At 42.1% G+C, this 15,509-nt stretch overlaps 1 protein-coding gene across 1 annotated transcript in view; it reads right to left on the reverse strand.

Annotated features, from left to right (window-relative positions):
• The window catches only part of LOC128699890 (low-density lipoprotein receptor-related protein 4), an 846,819-nt gene that overhangs the window by 708,656 nt on the left and 122,654 nt on the right, over window positions 1-15,509 (reverse strand). Inside the window, exon 2 of the mRNA XM_070086860.1 lies at window positions 5,808-5,927. Coding sequence (XP_069942961.1) covers window positions 5,808-5,927 — 120 coding nt within the window. The remainder of the gene's footprint in view (window positions 1-5,807; window positions 5,928-15,509) is intronic.

A 15,509-nucleotide genomic window follows, 5' to 3' on the forward strand; every position in this document is an offset into this window, starting at 1 on the left:
CATGCTGTGGTCTGCTGCCTGCATCTTATTGATGTCACCAATGCTGCTGCCCGACTTCATGACGTCACGATGTCTGCCTGACGTCACCTCGAGATGTCTGCTGATGTCACAATGCTGCTGACGTCACCTCGCGACGTCATGCCTGGCATCACATGATGTCACATTGAGTGTTCTAGTAATTATTTCAGTATTGTCGAGAAGATTGAGAGAAGATATACGTCGTGTGTTAATTAATTCCTCTCAGTCAGTGTTGTCACATGTTAGTGTATGGCTTAGTGTCAGTTTTGTGCACAGAAAAGCATCATTTGCTAGTTAAGCCATGTTGTACCGCATGTACCGCGGGTGTGTGTAAAGTTTTCCATGAGTCCAGTGTGGTCTGCGGTCAGACCCTTGTGTAGCACCTTATGTTGTCACCTGGTGTGACCAGCGCGTTTGACAGCTGATATTACTCAGCCCCGAGCGACCGAGCCCTCTTGTACAGAAAACTCTTATGCTCGTTGCTCGTGATGTTCTGCAGAATCGTAAGTGCTACGATTCCCATCGAGATTTGTTTCACTTCACCTCCAGACCTTCAGAGTGCAGTTATATGTAGAGAAACAAGTCTGGGGACGCTTAGACTAACCTCTGCTATACCTGCCGAGAGAATGACACTCGTCAAGCCGCAGTTAGCCCTGTTGGCAGGCGCTGTGTCAGCCTCGTGTCACATGCTTTAGTGAGCAGCCTGCACAAAGAAGATGTCACTTTGACTGCTAGCTCGCTCACTGCAGTCTGGTGTATGATGTTACGACTCCCAGATGTTTCGCCCAGCAATCTCTGCCATGACTCACTCCACGACTCGCTCCACGCTCGCCGGCAGTGGCAGCCCAGCGACAGTACCCGTCGAGAAGTGTCCCCCTGAGTCGCTTGCCAGAAGTCCTGCCCAGTTGCCGAGTTTTGTCGACGCCTCACTTGAGGGCACCAGCATGTCCTGCCCCAGGTTGAGTGAAACCTGCAGTAACTCCTACGATGTCTGCTTCACCGTTCTAGAGGAGACCGTAACCTGTTACGTCACACCTCACCCGCAGCGATGTCTCCTGTGTTGCAGTATCTGTCCAGACGCAGGAAGGCGTGCAGTGATGCCCTTCGATGCTCACTGCCTTTGACCACGATGTTTAGCACACCCCACATCTTTTTTTCTTCCCTCCCTGTAGGAATTTTTTTTTCCATGTCCATATGTATATATATGTTTTTTATTTTGTGTTCTGTGCCCTGTTCCTACGAGAGAGAGACCGAGGTTTTTTACCACCAGTATTGTCGCGTCGGGACGACGCGAGGTAGGTGGCCGAGCGCATGTAGACAGCCTGTACTGTCTGCACAGACAGCCTAAGCTGTCTGCCAGCTTAGTTCATATTTTGCGGCACTAAGGTGCTGCCCTCTAGACCTGCCCAGGTCAGTGGGATGCTGGTCCCACACGCTCTCACTTTCTCAGCGACCTAGCAGCAAGACATAGGGCCTACTAGTTCTCCCTCTCGTGGGCATGGCCCTCCTGGGTCATGGGCACAACACACAAGCCTGTGTACCCACCACGACTTTGCAAAGCAAGAAGAGCCCTCCGCAGCCATATCATTCACCCACCCCGCTCTCAGATCACCAATAATTCTGTTTCACATAATAACAATAACAACAACAACAACAACAACAATAATAATAATAATAATAATAATAATAATAATAATAATAATAATAATATAATATCTTTATTTCTACAAGTACATGTGCAAGGTATACAGACCATAGCTGATATCAATGACATGCTACTAAATAGAAAGACGCTTGTTATGCAGAGCATTTCGGGGAAATTAGGTCAGTTTTGTCCCGGGATGCGATCTACAATAGTCGGCTATCACCCAGTTACCCATTTTATACTGGTGGGTGAGCATAGACAACCGGTGTAAAGAAACACCGGTTGTCTATGCTCACCCGGTTGTCTATGCGAACCCGGACACCTCACCGTGGGAAGCGAGAGCTTATGCCACCGGGCCACGGGCCTGGAAGCTGGTGTGGAGGAAAGTACTGAAGGGAACAATATCCTAGGAAGGACTAGAGGCTGATGTAGGGACAGCAAATTCATTTTGCTGTCCTACCTGACAAGTGTGGGGCCGTCGAGAACGTCGGATCAGAGACCACTAGAGAAAGTATAAGTTGTTCCTGTTGGTGACTCTCTAATCGAATTCATGGGCAGGGCTCTTTATCAAGGATAGGAAGAGAAAGATTAGGATATGTTTTCCTGCGACATGGATGCTGGATATCGTTAGTCGTCATGACAGCATCGTGAATGGTAATGGGAGAATCCTATTATCTGCCTTAGTGCCAGAGGCAATGGTATTATCATGCATAGGAGTAAGAACTTGACTAGCAGGTGTAGGTCAGTGATGAACATAACTAGGACGAAGGGAGACATTCACCAAGGAGATAGGCTGGAAATGAATGGCTGTCCAGGGCAAATTGGTGCTAATTGCCGGATGGAGAAAAAACGTTATAAAGCTATTGCAGTATCAATTAATGATAACTGGCACACTTCTACATCAGAAATGACATGTATGCCAAGGATTGGGATCATCCATCAAGTACCAGGATGGTGGCTAGAGCTAATATATACCGCTCTCGAGAAGAAAGAAGTCCCACTGGGAATTTTCATTGATTTACGTAAAGCTTTTGATACAGTAGACCATGAATTGCTGCACACTAAATTACACACTATGGTATAAGAGGCCACTCCTTCAATTACCTAAAGTCATACCTTAGTAACAGAAGCTAATACGTGTACGCAAATGGTGCAAACTCTTCCCCACAACCAATCACAGTAGGAGTCCCACAGGGAAGTGTCCTTGGACCACTCTCTCTCATCTACATCAATGACTTACCGAATGCATCACAGCTACTCAAACCCATATTATTTGCAGATGACACTAGATACGTCTTCTCCCACCCAAACCAAGTCATACTCGCCAACACTCTCAATGCTGAATTGCTGAAAATATCTACCTGGATGATGACGAATAAATTTACCCTAAATACTGACAAAACCTAGTTCATTCAGTTTGGAACCACAGCCGCAAATGTTCCACTTAACATAACACTAAATGGATCACCCATCACAAGACTCAGAGGGAAAATTCCTAGGAATCCACCTAGAGAGTAGCCTCAAATTCCAGACACATATACAACAAATTTCCAAGAAAATCTCCAAGACAGTAGGCATACTATCAAAAACACGGTACTATGTTCATTCACTATCATTCACTCATCTACCCTTATCTCACATATGGAATTTGTGCATAGGGATCAACAACATCAAATCACCTAAGACCACTAATAACCCAGCAAAAGGCTTCAATCAGAATGATAACAAATTCCCACTGGCGACAGCATCTCCACCTCTATTCAGAAGTCTAAATCTGCTCACCATAAAGAACATCCACACTTATTCATGTGCCTACTACATACATAGAACAATACACACAAACATAAACCCTCCACTCAAACTTCTCACCAACCTTAACAGGACACACGACCATAACACAAGACACAGATCTCTTTTTGATGTACCCCGTGTCCATATCACACTGTGTAAAAACTCTATGCACATAAAGGGCCCCAAAATCTGGAATTCATTACCAGAACATACTAAAGTAACCAGGCCTCAAAATCAATTTAAGACTTCTAAAAAACCACTTACTCGCCCATGACTAAATAATTAACACTCAGTATTAAACATTACCAATAATTCTCCCAATTACTTAAATCCTAAAACTTCAAGACACATTGTAATGCCACAAATTTGTACAATTATAATGCTTCAGTATTGATATGTTCAAATTCCATTCTTTCAAATACTCAATTGTACTTCATACTGTAAATTGTTTACTGTAATTTATACCACTTGAACCTTTCATTGCTTAGTTAATTTTAAGTTAATTTTAAGCCTGCACATAATGCTCTGCATACAAGGGGCTTTTGGCATGTACACCCAACTACTGTAATTCCTTGAACAACTATATATCATGTCCAAAAAACTATATAAATATGAATATGAAAGTGTGGGTGTTTGTGGGGAGAGAGAGTATAATAGGAACTATGGAACAGAGCAGTGTGAGTTATCAGAGTTACGACGGTGCGGATTTTCGGGATCTCAGTTATCGGCGGAATGAGGTGAGATTATCGGTCAATATTGGTCTTGGCAATTCTGAGGTATTAGATGATAAGGGAAGCAACAGAGACAGTGGAGGGGAAGCATAAGCAGAAAGAAGAAACTGAGGAATGAGAGTTTCTCAGCATGTATTACACAAAAATGGTAGCAACGCTAGAAGCAAGAGGGATGAATGAAGATTAATGGCTTGTGAGGAAACGTTGATGGCTTGTTTTGCAATAACTGAGACGTGGTTTAATTTGAGGAGTCGAGACGTGCCTGCTAAGTGTCATATTCAGGGGTTTTAACTTGTTCCAGTTTGGTAGAAATAACCGGAGGGGAGGTAGGATGAATCTATATGTGCAGAAACTTTAACTGCTGCATAAAACCATGTATAAAAACAGAAGGAATACACACAGTGTCTGCATAGACTTTGGAGCGACATTAAAACTTGGATAGCGGCCGGGAGAGACTTCACTGGGAGTCAAAAATTAAGGCTTCCTATAGAAAATCCAGAAGTTTTCTTACAACAGTTTGTGACAGTACACAATTGACCATCACATAGGAGAGAGATACTGACGACAACGTTTCGGTCCGACTTGTACCATTTACAAAGTTACACTAGCACAGTGGTTCCCAACCTTTTCTTACTCCCGCACCCCTATATAATTTTTGCTCTAACCTCGCACCCCCTACAATTTACACTTTGTTCAAGGATAAAGGATGTGGAATCATACTAAATTTTATTAAAAGAAGATATTTATTTCACTTTCTAATATAATATGTGAACAAAAATCAGACTTACAGAAAAGAAACATATCACAGAATGATATTTGAATACACCTTACAAAAATAATAACTCTTGCTTGAAATATATACAAAAAAGTCCAATCAAGAACTAACTTTCAAACCTTCAGAAAGGAATTGTATTTTTTAATATGTAAAAAATCAAACATATGGACAAGAAAGGATGTCTCCGATTAACATAATGGTAATTTTACTATGATTATTATAAGACGGACACTTCTCACACCCCCTGAAATGATGTCTCGCACCCCCAGGGGGTGCGAGCACCCCTGGTTGGGAACCCCTGCACTAACACAAAAGAGAGAGAGTGGGAGCCGGTGTATATATGGGCAAGGGGGACTGGGACGGGACCAAGAGAGGAAGAAAAAGAAGTATTGGTAGTGGTAAAGGGGATAATAGAGTAGTGGTAGAAGTAGTGGTAGTAGAAAGTAGAACTAACGAGGCAAATTACCTACCTGATGAAGATCTAGCACACAAATAGACAATTGTTAATAAACTGGAAATCAGAGGAGCTTGGAACAATCAATCACAAATCTATTACAATTAACCTTAAATTAAAGTATTTCAGTAAAGCTTATAATAAAGTAAATTCGAATATAAATGATCCAAAATGGAGGAACACGTGAAACATCTTTTAGGGAAGAAAGAAAATTTTAGGCCTACCAAAAAAGACGAGCGTCATGAACCAATGTGGCCAAATTTAAACAAAGGTTTAAAAAAAGAATAATTTATCAATACATTCCTGTTCTTACTCCCTTTTGTTACACTTATCGACGCTAAGTGCACACACTCCTACACTCTCTCTTACTCACCTGCCCATCTTCCTGCTTACCTAATTCGTGCTGTTGTGGCCAGACTCTCTTGATCTCCTTTTTGTGTTGTACGGTGGCCTCAGCACCCCCATACATGTCTGTGCCATAAAAGTCCTCCATGGCCTCCCGTGCCACAAAACCTGCGGAACAAATGGAACAAATGATATTAGAAGTGCAGGAGGCAATCGAAATACATGTAGTTGTAGCTGAGGTTGCAGAAGAAGGGAATACTAGAACATACGAAAGAAGGAACACTGCAGCAGGCCTACTGGCCCATGCGAGGCAGCTCCAATTCTTTTACCGGCTTAAGTCAACGCCCTTACCTAGTCAGGTCAGGTCATATTCACTTAAGGAAGGAGCATGGCATTTGACCTAGTAGCACAAGCTAGTCAGGTCCAACTCACTCCCACCTACACCCCGCATGTATTTATCTAACTTATTTTTAAAATTACACAACGTCTTAACTTCTGTGACTGTACTCGGGAGTTTGTTCTACTCATCCACAATTCTAATACCAAACCAGTGCTTTCCTGTATCCTTCAAGAAAAGTGTTCTTATCTCCCTCTTGCTCCGTGCTCTCCGCATATGTGATCCTCAGTTCCTTCCAGCAGAAATTTCCACTCTTCATAATTCATTTTCCCGTCTTGGCTACCCTTCCCATTTCATAGACTCTGCCCTCTCACGTGCTAAACGTAATTTCTTCTCTCCCAGACTCTCTACTCCTGGGAATTCTTCTGTCCTCTGCCTTCCCTACATTTCCGGTCTTTCTAATCTCAACAGCTCTCTCCGTTCCTTAGGCATCAAACTTACTTTCCACCTGACTAACACTCTTCGCACTAATCTCGTTCATACCTCTCCTCCCTCTACAGATGTTCCTGGTGTCTACTCTATTACTTGCTCCTCCTGTCCTCTTCAGTACTTTGGAGAAACTGGCCGATCTCTTTCTGACAGACTTAGGGAGCACAAAAATAGTGTTAGGCTTGCCGACACGAACAATGCTCTTTTCTGTCACGTCAGAGATCACAGCCATCCTATTGACTGGTATTCTGCTAAAACTGTCTTCCCTACTTCCAACTTTCCAACCTTGTATGAATCTTAGTCCTGGCTTCGTCTCTGTAGATGCCTTCCTCTCCCACTACATTGTAAAATGCTCCAAACTTTAGAACACCCGTGGCCTAACCTGGTTCCTCCTTTTTCTTATTTTCCCTCTTCCCCTTTCCTCTTTCCTTTTTCTCTTCTGGGTTGTCTTTCTTTCTTCTGCCTCGTGTTTCTGTTCCTTCATTATTTATTTTATTATCCCCCCCTCCACTGTGGTCTTGCTCTCCCTCTGTGGGCACCTAGCTCCCTTGCAGTGCTCCCTTTCTTTGTATTTGACTGGCGCCCCCTCCTTTCTTCCCCACCACTACTTCCTTCCACCTCCCCCACTATTACTACTACTACTACTACTACTACTACTACTACTACTACTACTACTACTACTACTACTACTACTACTACTACTACTACCACTACCACTTCCTGCCTATATATACCCGTCCTGCTCTACTTCTCGTTAGCGTGACTTTGTAAATGGTCCAAGTGGGACCGAAACGTCGTTGTAAGCTCCACTCTTTTATGTGCGGGTTATTTGTGGACATCCCCTATATTTATTCCCGTTTTCCATTTATACACCTCAATCATATCCTTTCTAGATAATGCAGAATCAGGGTCCTCAGTCTATCCTCATAGGAAAGATTTCTGATACATGGGATCAACTTTGTCATCCTCCTCTGTACGCTTTCCATAGCATTTATATTCATTCTGTAATACGGTGACCAGAACTGTGCAGCATAATCTAAATGAGGCCTAACCAAGGATGTATAGAGTTGATGAACAACCTGAGGACTTCTATTATTTATACTTCTTGCTATGAAGCCAAGAATTCTGTTAGCTTTATTGCGAACACTTATGCACTGTTGTCATGGTTTCAGATTAGTGCTAACCAGAACTCCTAAATCCTTTTCTCAGTCAGTAATATTAGGATCTACATTATTAAGTTTATATGTAGCATGGTTATTCTCCTATCCAACATTTAGAACTTTGCATTTGTCTATATTAAACTGCATCTGCCACTTCTCCGACCATGCATCAGTCTATTCATAGTCTATGTAAATCATCCTAGAGTGCTCTAATGTCCTCATTAGAATGAATTGGACGGCCTATTTTGGTGTCATCAGCAAATTTGCTTATGTCACTATTTATTCCCTCATCTATGTCGTTTATGTAGATTGTGAACAACAAAGGGACCAACACTGACCCCTGTGGAACACCGCTTGTGACGTGCCCCATTCTGATTTCTCCCCATTTATGCAAACTCTCTGCTGCCTATTTGCCAACCATGCCTCTACCAAGGAAAAATTTTCTCCTATTCCGTGTGTCTAAGTTTCCTCAATAGTCTCTGATGTGGAACTTTATCGAAAGCCTTACTGAAGTCCATATACACAATATCATATTCAATATCATGATCTACTTCCTCAAACACCTTAGTGAAAAAAGTTAGTAAATTCGTAAGACAGGAACGCCCCTTTGTAAAACCGTGTTGAGTTTCATTAATCAAGTTATGCCTTTCAAGATGGCTACGAACTGCCTCGGCAATTCGTAGTTTGTAGTGATACAATGAAAAGATTAGCCAAAGGTATGTTAAGCTCCTCTTTACATTCCTTTAAAGCTCTTGCAAACAGTTCATCAGGGAATTTGTTAGGTTTAAATTTCTATATTTGTCTGAGGACCATGTCACTAGTTACCCTAATCATACATAGTTTATTATCGTCCTGTTCTACATAATTTATTATTTCTGGAATTTAGCTAGTATCTTCCTAAGTAAAAACTGAGAGGCGGTAAGTGAAAAGTTCACACATTTCCTTATCATTGTCAGTGATCTGACCAGAGTTACTCTTAAGTAGGCCTATCTTGTCCCTAATCTTACTTCTGTATATCTGAAAGTACCCTTTTGGGTTAGTCTTCGAATCCCTTGCGACTCTAGTCACATAGTCCCTTTTGCATTTTTTATTCCTTTTTTTTATCTCTCTTTAACTGAATATATTGATTTCTTAAGTGCCCATCCCCTCTTTTGATACGCCTATACATGTATATTCCTCTCTTTGACCAATGAGATGTTTTAATCTTTTGTTTATCCATTTGGGATCATTTGTGTTAGATCTAATTTCCCTGCTCGGAACAAAAGTTGTCTGGGCAGCTAGAACTATGCTCTGAAACACGTCATATTGGCAACCAACACCACCTACCTGACCCATAGTCAGGACATCCCAATTTAGCCCACCCAGGCAATTTCTCAGTCCCATGAAGTCGGCCAAGCAGAAATCTGGGACAGAGACTTGATTCCTCAAGCTCATCATTAACCTCAAGATTATTAATTAGTGACTCTTTGTTGGCAAGAACCAAGTCATGCAGGTTGTTTCCTCTAGTTGGTTCTGTCACAAACTGTTTTAAAAAGCAATCCTGAACCATATCAAGAAAGTCACTAGACTTTCTTGATATGGTTCCAATCAATTTGTCTAAAGTTAAAATCTCCCATTAACACAACATTTTTATATCTAGATGCCTTATGAATATCGTCCCATAACAGCTTACTGCACTCCCTATCAAGGTTTGGGGACCTATAAATCACATCCAAAATTAATTTTTCACGTCCCTCGAGGAACTGTAGCCAAACAGATTCTGTGTCAGATGTTTTTAATCTTATATCTTGTTTAACACAACAATTTAAATTAACTTTGACACACATCGCCACTCCACCACCCTTCCTGTTGACCCTATCAGTGTGGAATAGTTTATAACCCTGTATGTTGCATTCAGAAGGCATTTCTCTATCTTCCAAGTTGAACCATGTCTCCGTTATAGCAATAATATCTATATTACCTGCACAAACAACCCGCACATAGAAGAGAGGAGCTTACGATGACGTTTCGGTCCCACTTGGACCATTTACAAGTCACACTGACTTGTAATTTGTGTATTTTTCGAGTCAAGGTATTGTGCCTTTTGTTCTTCCGATTAATAGGGTGTTGGAGACATGTGGGATACAAAAAATGTTTGCAACGAGACTAGTCCCTAAGCTATGGGGCATGTCCTACGAGGAGAGGTTAACGGAACTCGACCTGACGGCACTGAAGGACAGGAGGGATAAGGGAGACATGATAACGACACATTATATAGTGAGATAAATCGACAGAGTGGACAGAGACAGGATGTTCCAGACATGGGACACAAAAGGGACATTCTGAAGAAAAGCTGCATAAGTTAGCGAAGGAACTTAGGAGCGTCGGAGATATGAAGCGAATCAGAAGAAGCATTCATTCGTTATCACGTGGAAAGTAGCATCTCAGTTTCGTCAATAAAAATGTCAGATGAGAAGGTACACAGACTAAAACTAATTCAAAGCTTCCAGTAAGAAAGATCAGCATTAACCTACACTGAAGAGACAGTCTAAAAATATTAGATTTGTCCAGGAAAAAAATACTAACAAGCTGATTCCCCCCTCCCCCAGGATTCACTTAGAAGAGACTTTTAACAACATAGTAAAAGTCTCTTGGAATCAGAGTCCATTAAGGCTTCGAAGCACAAGAAAGCCAATTTGACGTCATTTGACGTCATTTGCGGTACTGGCAGCGTTGACAAATCCATAGCTTGTCACCCAGGTATCATAAACAATATGTAATATAGATGAATAGTTCAGAGAACCGACAAGTTGATAAATTAGACACACGTGTAACAGTTGGGTATCTTTCTTTAAAGATTCCCGAGTGCTGCACATGTGTCTAATTTATCAGAATAAGTATTGCTTTTAAATACACATTTTTAGCCACAAGGAATTTAATTATGTTCACTACCTGGAGGGCGTTCTGGGTGGTCAACACTCTTGCGGCTCAGTCTTTGACCAGGCCTCTCGGTGGATCAGGGCCTGATCAACCAGGCTGTTACTTCTGCCCTCACGTTGTCCAACGTCCGAACCTCAGCCCGGCTGATAGGGCACCGGCTTTAGGTGTCTGTCCAGTGCCATTTTAAAATGATGACATTTCGCTCACAATGGCTCCTAAAAAAGTCTTGAGGGTAATTTAATGTTCATGAATGTATTCCACATGACCAGATTCTCTTTATGTTCACGAATTACAGACAATTACTTGATTACATAATAAGTGTTTCAATATTTCAATATGAAATTATTTTGTATGATATAAATGGTTTAAAAAACCGGCACTTGGGCAAGCCAGTGGCTTTTTCAGTCCAATACACAGAAAAACGGTGGAAGAAGAGGAGTGTGAGGTAATCAGTCCCTCAGCCTGGAGTCGATGTGTTCAGTCATTTTTACGGCGGTTTTATTTGGAATTTCAAGGCATTCCTGATCTCTGGCTCCAAGGAAACCCTTGTATATGCTGCTCACAGGGAATCCTGTAAATTCAACTTTTTACGAACATTTTTCATGTTTTTAAAAAGTTGAATCTGACATTATTGCTCGTGGAGTAAAATTCACACCTGCCCGTAACACACACCACCTTTAAAACGCATTCGCTTTTTATCTCAAAGAGAACAGTCTCCTAACATTATCAAGGAACTGTAAAAATAATAGGGCAGCTTATAAGGCTGAGATGTCACCTCACACATGACCTTAAACCTGACCCAGAAAACTGAGCGTGGGAGTGTCATGAAGATTTGGCCAGGTCACATGACAAGTAAAATGTATGAGTGACATATCAGGTAAAGCTTAAATTCCTCACATTGTCTATTAGTTATAACTTTGAACTAATCTTCATATTAAAATCAACATTTTTTTGAAACTTGGTTAGATTATATTTTTCTTAACCATGAACCTGCTTGATACAACTTTCACTTTTTTTTTTTTTGGGTAGTTAAAATCTCTCACATGAGTAAATAGATCATTAGAATCTTGTCCAGTTCTAATGTTATATTTATGTTGTTGTAATATTAGTTCAAGACTTTTCCCGGTTTGACCAAAGTAAGATTTATCGCAGTTTTTACAGGGAATCTTGTAGACACACCCATCAGCATTTTTGGGGAAATTCTTAATCAAATATCTTTTTACTGTATCAGTTTTTTTTTTTAATTACAGCTTCGATTTTAAAATTCTCATGTACATAAATTATATGAAAAAGGTTTTTATGGCACTAAAACTGGAGAAGAGTTTAATGATCTGTTTATTCATATGAAAGATTTTGACTACCCAATTGATTTTCAAAAGATGGAGAAAGTTGTATCAAGCGAAAGTGTTATAGAAATATAACTGAATCAAGTGCCATAAGAAATAGTGATAATTTTAATATGAATATTATTTCAGAATTATATAAATTAGATTCCTCATAATTAATAGAATTTTATAAATCACGAGACGACTGGAAGTTCAGTAATTTCTTCAGTGTGTGTGTACTCACCTAATTGTGGTTGTAGGGGTCGATTCATACCTCCTGGCACCGCTTCTTCACTGATCACTACTAAATCCACTCTCTCCCTGCTTCATAAGCTTTATCATACCTCTTCTTAAAGCTATGTATGGTACTTGCCTCCTCTACCTCACTTTCCCGACTATTCCACTTCCTGACAACTCTATGGCTGAAGAAATACTTCTTAACATCCCTGTGACTCATCTGAATCTTCAACTTCCAATTGTGACCCCTTGTTGCTGTGTCCCATCTCTGGAGCATCCTGTCTCTGTCCACTCTGTCGATTTATCTCAGTTTATAATATGTCGTTATCATGTCTCCCCTATCCCTCTTGTCCTCCAGTGCCATCAGGTCGAGTTCCGTTAACCTCTTCTCGTACGACATGCCCCTTAGCTTTGGGACTAGTCTCGTTGCAAACCTTTGCACTTTCTCTAGTTTCCTGTCCGTGTGTGTACTCACCTAGTTGTGGTTGCAGGGGTCGATTCATAGCTCCTGGCCCCGCCTCTTCACTGGTCGCTACTGGGTCACTCTTCCTGTTCCATGAGCTTTATCATACCTCTTCTTAAAGCTATTTATGGATCCTGCCTCCACGACATCACTTCCCAGACTATTTCTCTTCCTGAAAACTCTGTGACTGAAGAAATACTTCCTAACATCCCTGTGATTCATTTGAGTCTTCAACTTCCAACTGTGACCCCTTGTTGCTGTGTCTCGTCTCTGGAACATCTTGTTTCTGTCCACCTTGTCAATTCCTCTCAGTATTTTATATGTCGTTATCATATTCCCCCGATCTCCCCTGTCATCCATTGTCGTCAGATTGAGTGTGTGTGTGTGTGTGTGTGTGTGTGTGTGTGTGTGTGTGTGTGTGTGTGTGTGTACTCACCTATATGTACTCACCTATATGTGGTTGCAGGGGTCGAGTCATAGCTCCTGGCCCGCCTCTTCACTAGTCGATACCAATTCACTCTCTCCCTGCTCCATGATATTTGTCATACCTCTTCTTAAAGCTATTTATGGAACTTGCTTCCACTACTTCACTCTCCAGATTATTCCAGTTCCTGACAACTCTAAGACTAAAGAAATACTTCCTAACATCCCTATGACTCATCTGGGTTTTCAGTTTCCAATTGTGTCTCCGTGTTTCTGTATCCCATCTCTGAAACATTCGATCCTTGTCCACCTTGTCAATGCCTCTTAGTATTTTATACGTTGTTATCATGTCCCCTCTATCCCTCCTATCCTTTAGTGTCATCAGGTTGAGTTCCCTTAACCTCTCCTCATAAGACATACCCCTCAGTTCCGGGACTAATCGTGTTGCAAATTTTTGCACTTTCTACAATTTCGTGACGTGTTTGACTAAGTGAGGGTTCCATACTGGCGCTGCATATTCTAGTATAGGCCTTACGTACACTGTGTACAATGTCGTGAATGACTCCTTACTCAGATGTCTAAACGCCAATCTCAGGTTTGCCAATCTCCCATATGCTGCAGCAGTTATTTGATTGATGTGTGCCTCAGGGGACATGTTCGTTATAATGCTTACCCCAAGATCCTTTTCTTTAACTAACGTTTGCAGCTGTTGGTTTCCTAACCTGTACTCCGTCTGCGGTCTTCTGTGTCCTTCCCCAATCTTCATGACTTTACACTTACTGGGGTTAAACTCCAGGAGCCATTTGTCGGACCATACTTGTAGTTTGTCCAGATCCCCTTGTAATCTTAACTGATCTTCGCCCACTTGTATTCTCCTCATCAGTTTCACATCATCAGCGAACAGTGACACTTCTGAATCTATTTCTTCCACCATGTCAGTCATGTATACAAGAAACAGCACTGGGCCTAGGACTGAACCTTGTGGAACCCCACTCGAAACATGCGCCCACTCCGACACTTCAGCACGTACCAACACACGTTGTTTCCTTCCTGTCAGTTATTTCCTGATCCATTGCAGTACTTTCCCCGTTATTCCTGCCTGCTCCTCTAATTTTTGCACCAGTCTCTTGTGTGGTACTGTGTCAAAAGCCTTCTTGCAATCTAAAAAGATGCAATCTACCCATCCCTCTCTCTCCTGTCTTACTTCTGTGTGTGTTAGTTAGTTACCATTTTGTCCTAGCACATGTCGATTAGACACTAGGCCTGTGTGTGTGTGTGTGTGTGTGTGTGTGTGTGTGTGTGTGTGTGTGTGTGTGTGTGTGTGTGTGTGTGTGTGTGTGTGTGTGTGTGTGTGTGTGTGTGTGTGTGTGTGTATGTGTGTGTGTGTCTGCTTGTGTGTGTGTGTGTGCTTGTGTGCATGTGTGCTTGTGTGTGTGTGTGCGTGCGTGTGTGTGTGTGTGTGTGTGTGTGTGTGTGTGTGTGTGTGTGTGTGTGTGTGTGTGTGTGTGTGTGTGTGTGTGTGTGTGTGTGTGTGTGTGCTCACCTATTTGTACTCACCTATTTGTGGTTGCAGGGGTCGAGTCATAGCTCCTGGCCCCGCCTCTTCACTGATTGCTACTAGGTCCTCTCTCTCCCTGCTCCATGAGCTTTATCATACCTCGCCTAAAAACTATGTATGGTTCCCGCCTCCACTACTTCACTTTCTAGGCTATTCCACGGTTTGACTACTCTATGACTGAAGAAATACTTCCTAACATCCCTTTGATTCATCTGAGTCTTCAACTTCCAATTGTGACCTCTTGTGTCTGTGTCCCATCTCTGGAACATCCCGTCCTTGTCCACCTCGTCTATTCCGCGCAGTATTTTATGTCGTTATCATGTCTCCCCTGACCCTCCTGGCCTCCAGTGTCGTCAGGCCGATTTCCCTCAACCTTTCTTCGTAGGACAATCCCCGTAGCTCTGGGACTAGTCTTGTTGCAAACCTTTGCACTTTCTCTAGTTTCTTGACGTGCTTGACTAGGTGTGGATTCCAAACTGGTGCTGCATACTCCAGTATGGGCCTGACGTAAATGGTATACAGAGTGTGTGTGTGTGCGTGTGTGTGTGTGTGTGTGTGTGTGTGTGTGTGTGTGTGTGTGTGTGTGTGTGTGTGTGTGTGTGTGTGTGTGTGTGTGTGCGTGTGTGTGTCTGCTTGTGTGTGTGTGTGTGTGTGTGTGTGTGTGTGTGTGTACTCACCTAATTGTACTCACCTAATTGTGGTTGCAGGGGTCGAGACTCAGCTCCTGGCCCCGCCTCTTCACTGATCGCTACTGGATCCTCTCTCTCTCTGCTTCCTGAGCTTTGTCATACCTCTTCTTAAAACTATGTATGGTTCCTGCCTCCACTACTTCACTTGCT

The sequence above is a fragment of the Cherax quadricarinatus genome, chromosome 20, assembly GCF_038502225.1.
Source record: "Cherax quadricarinatus isolate ZL_2023a chromosome 20, ASM3850222v1, whole genome shotgun sequence".
NCBI lineage: Eukaryota > Metazoa > Arthropoda > Malacostraca > Decapoda > Parastacidae > Cherax > Cherax quadricarinatus.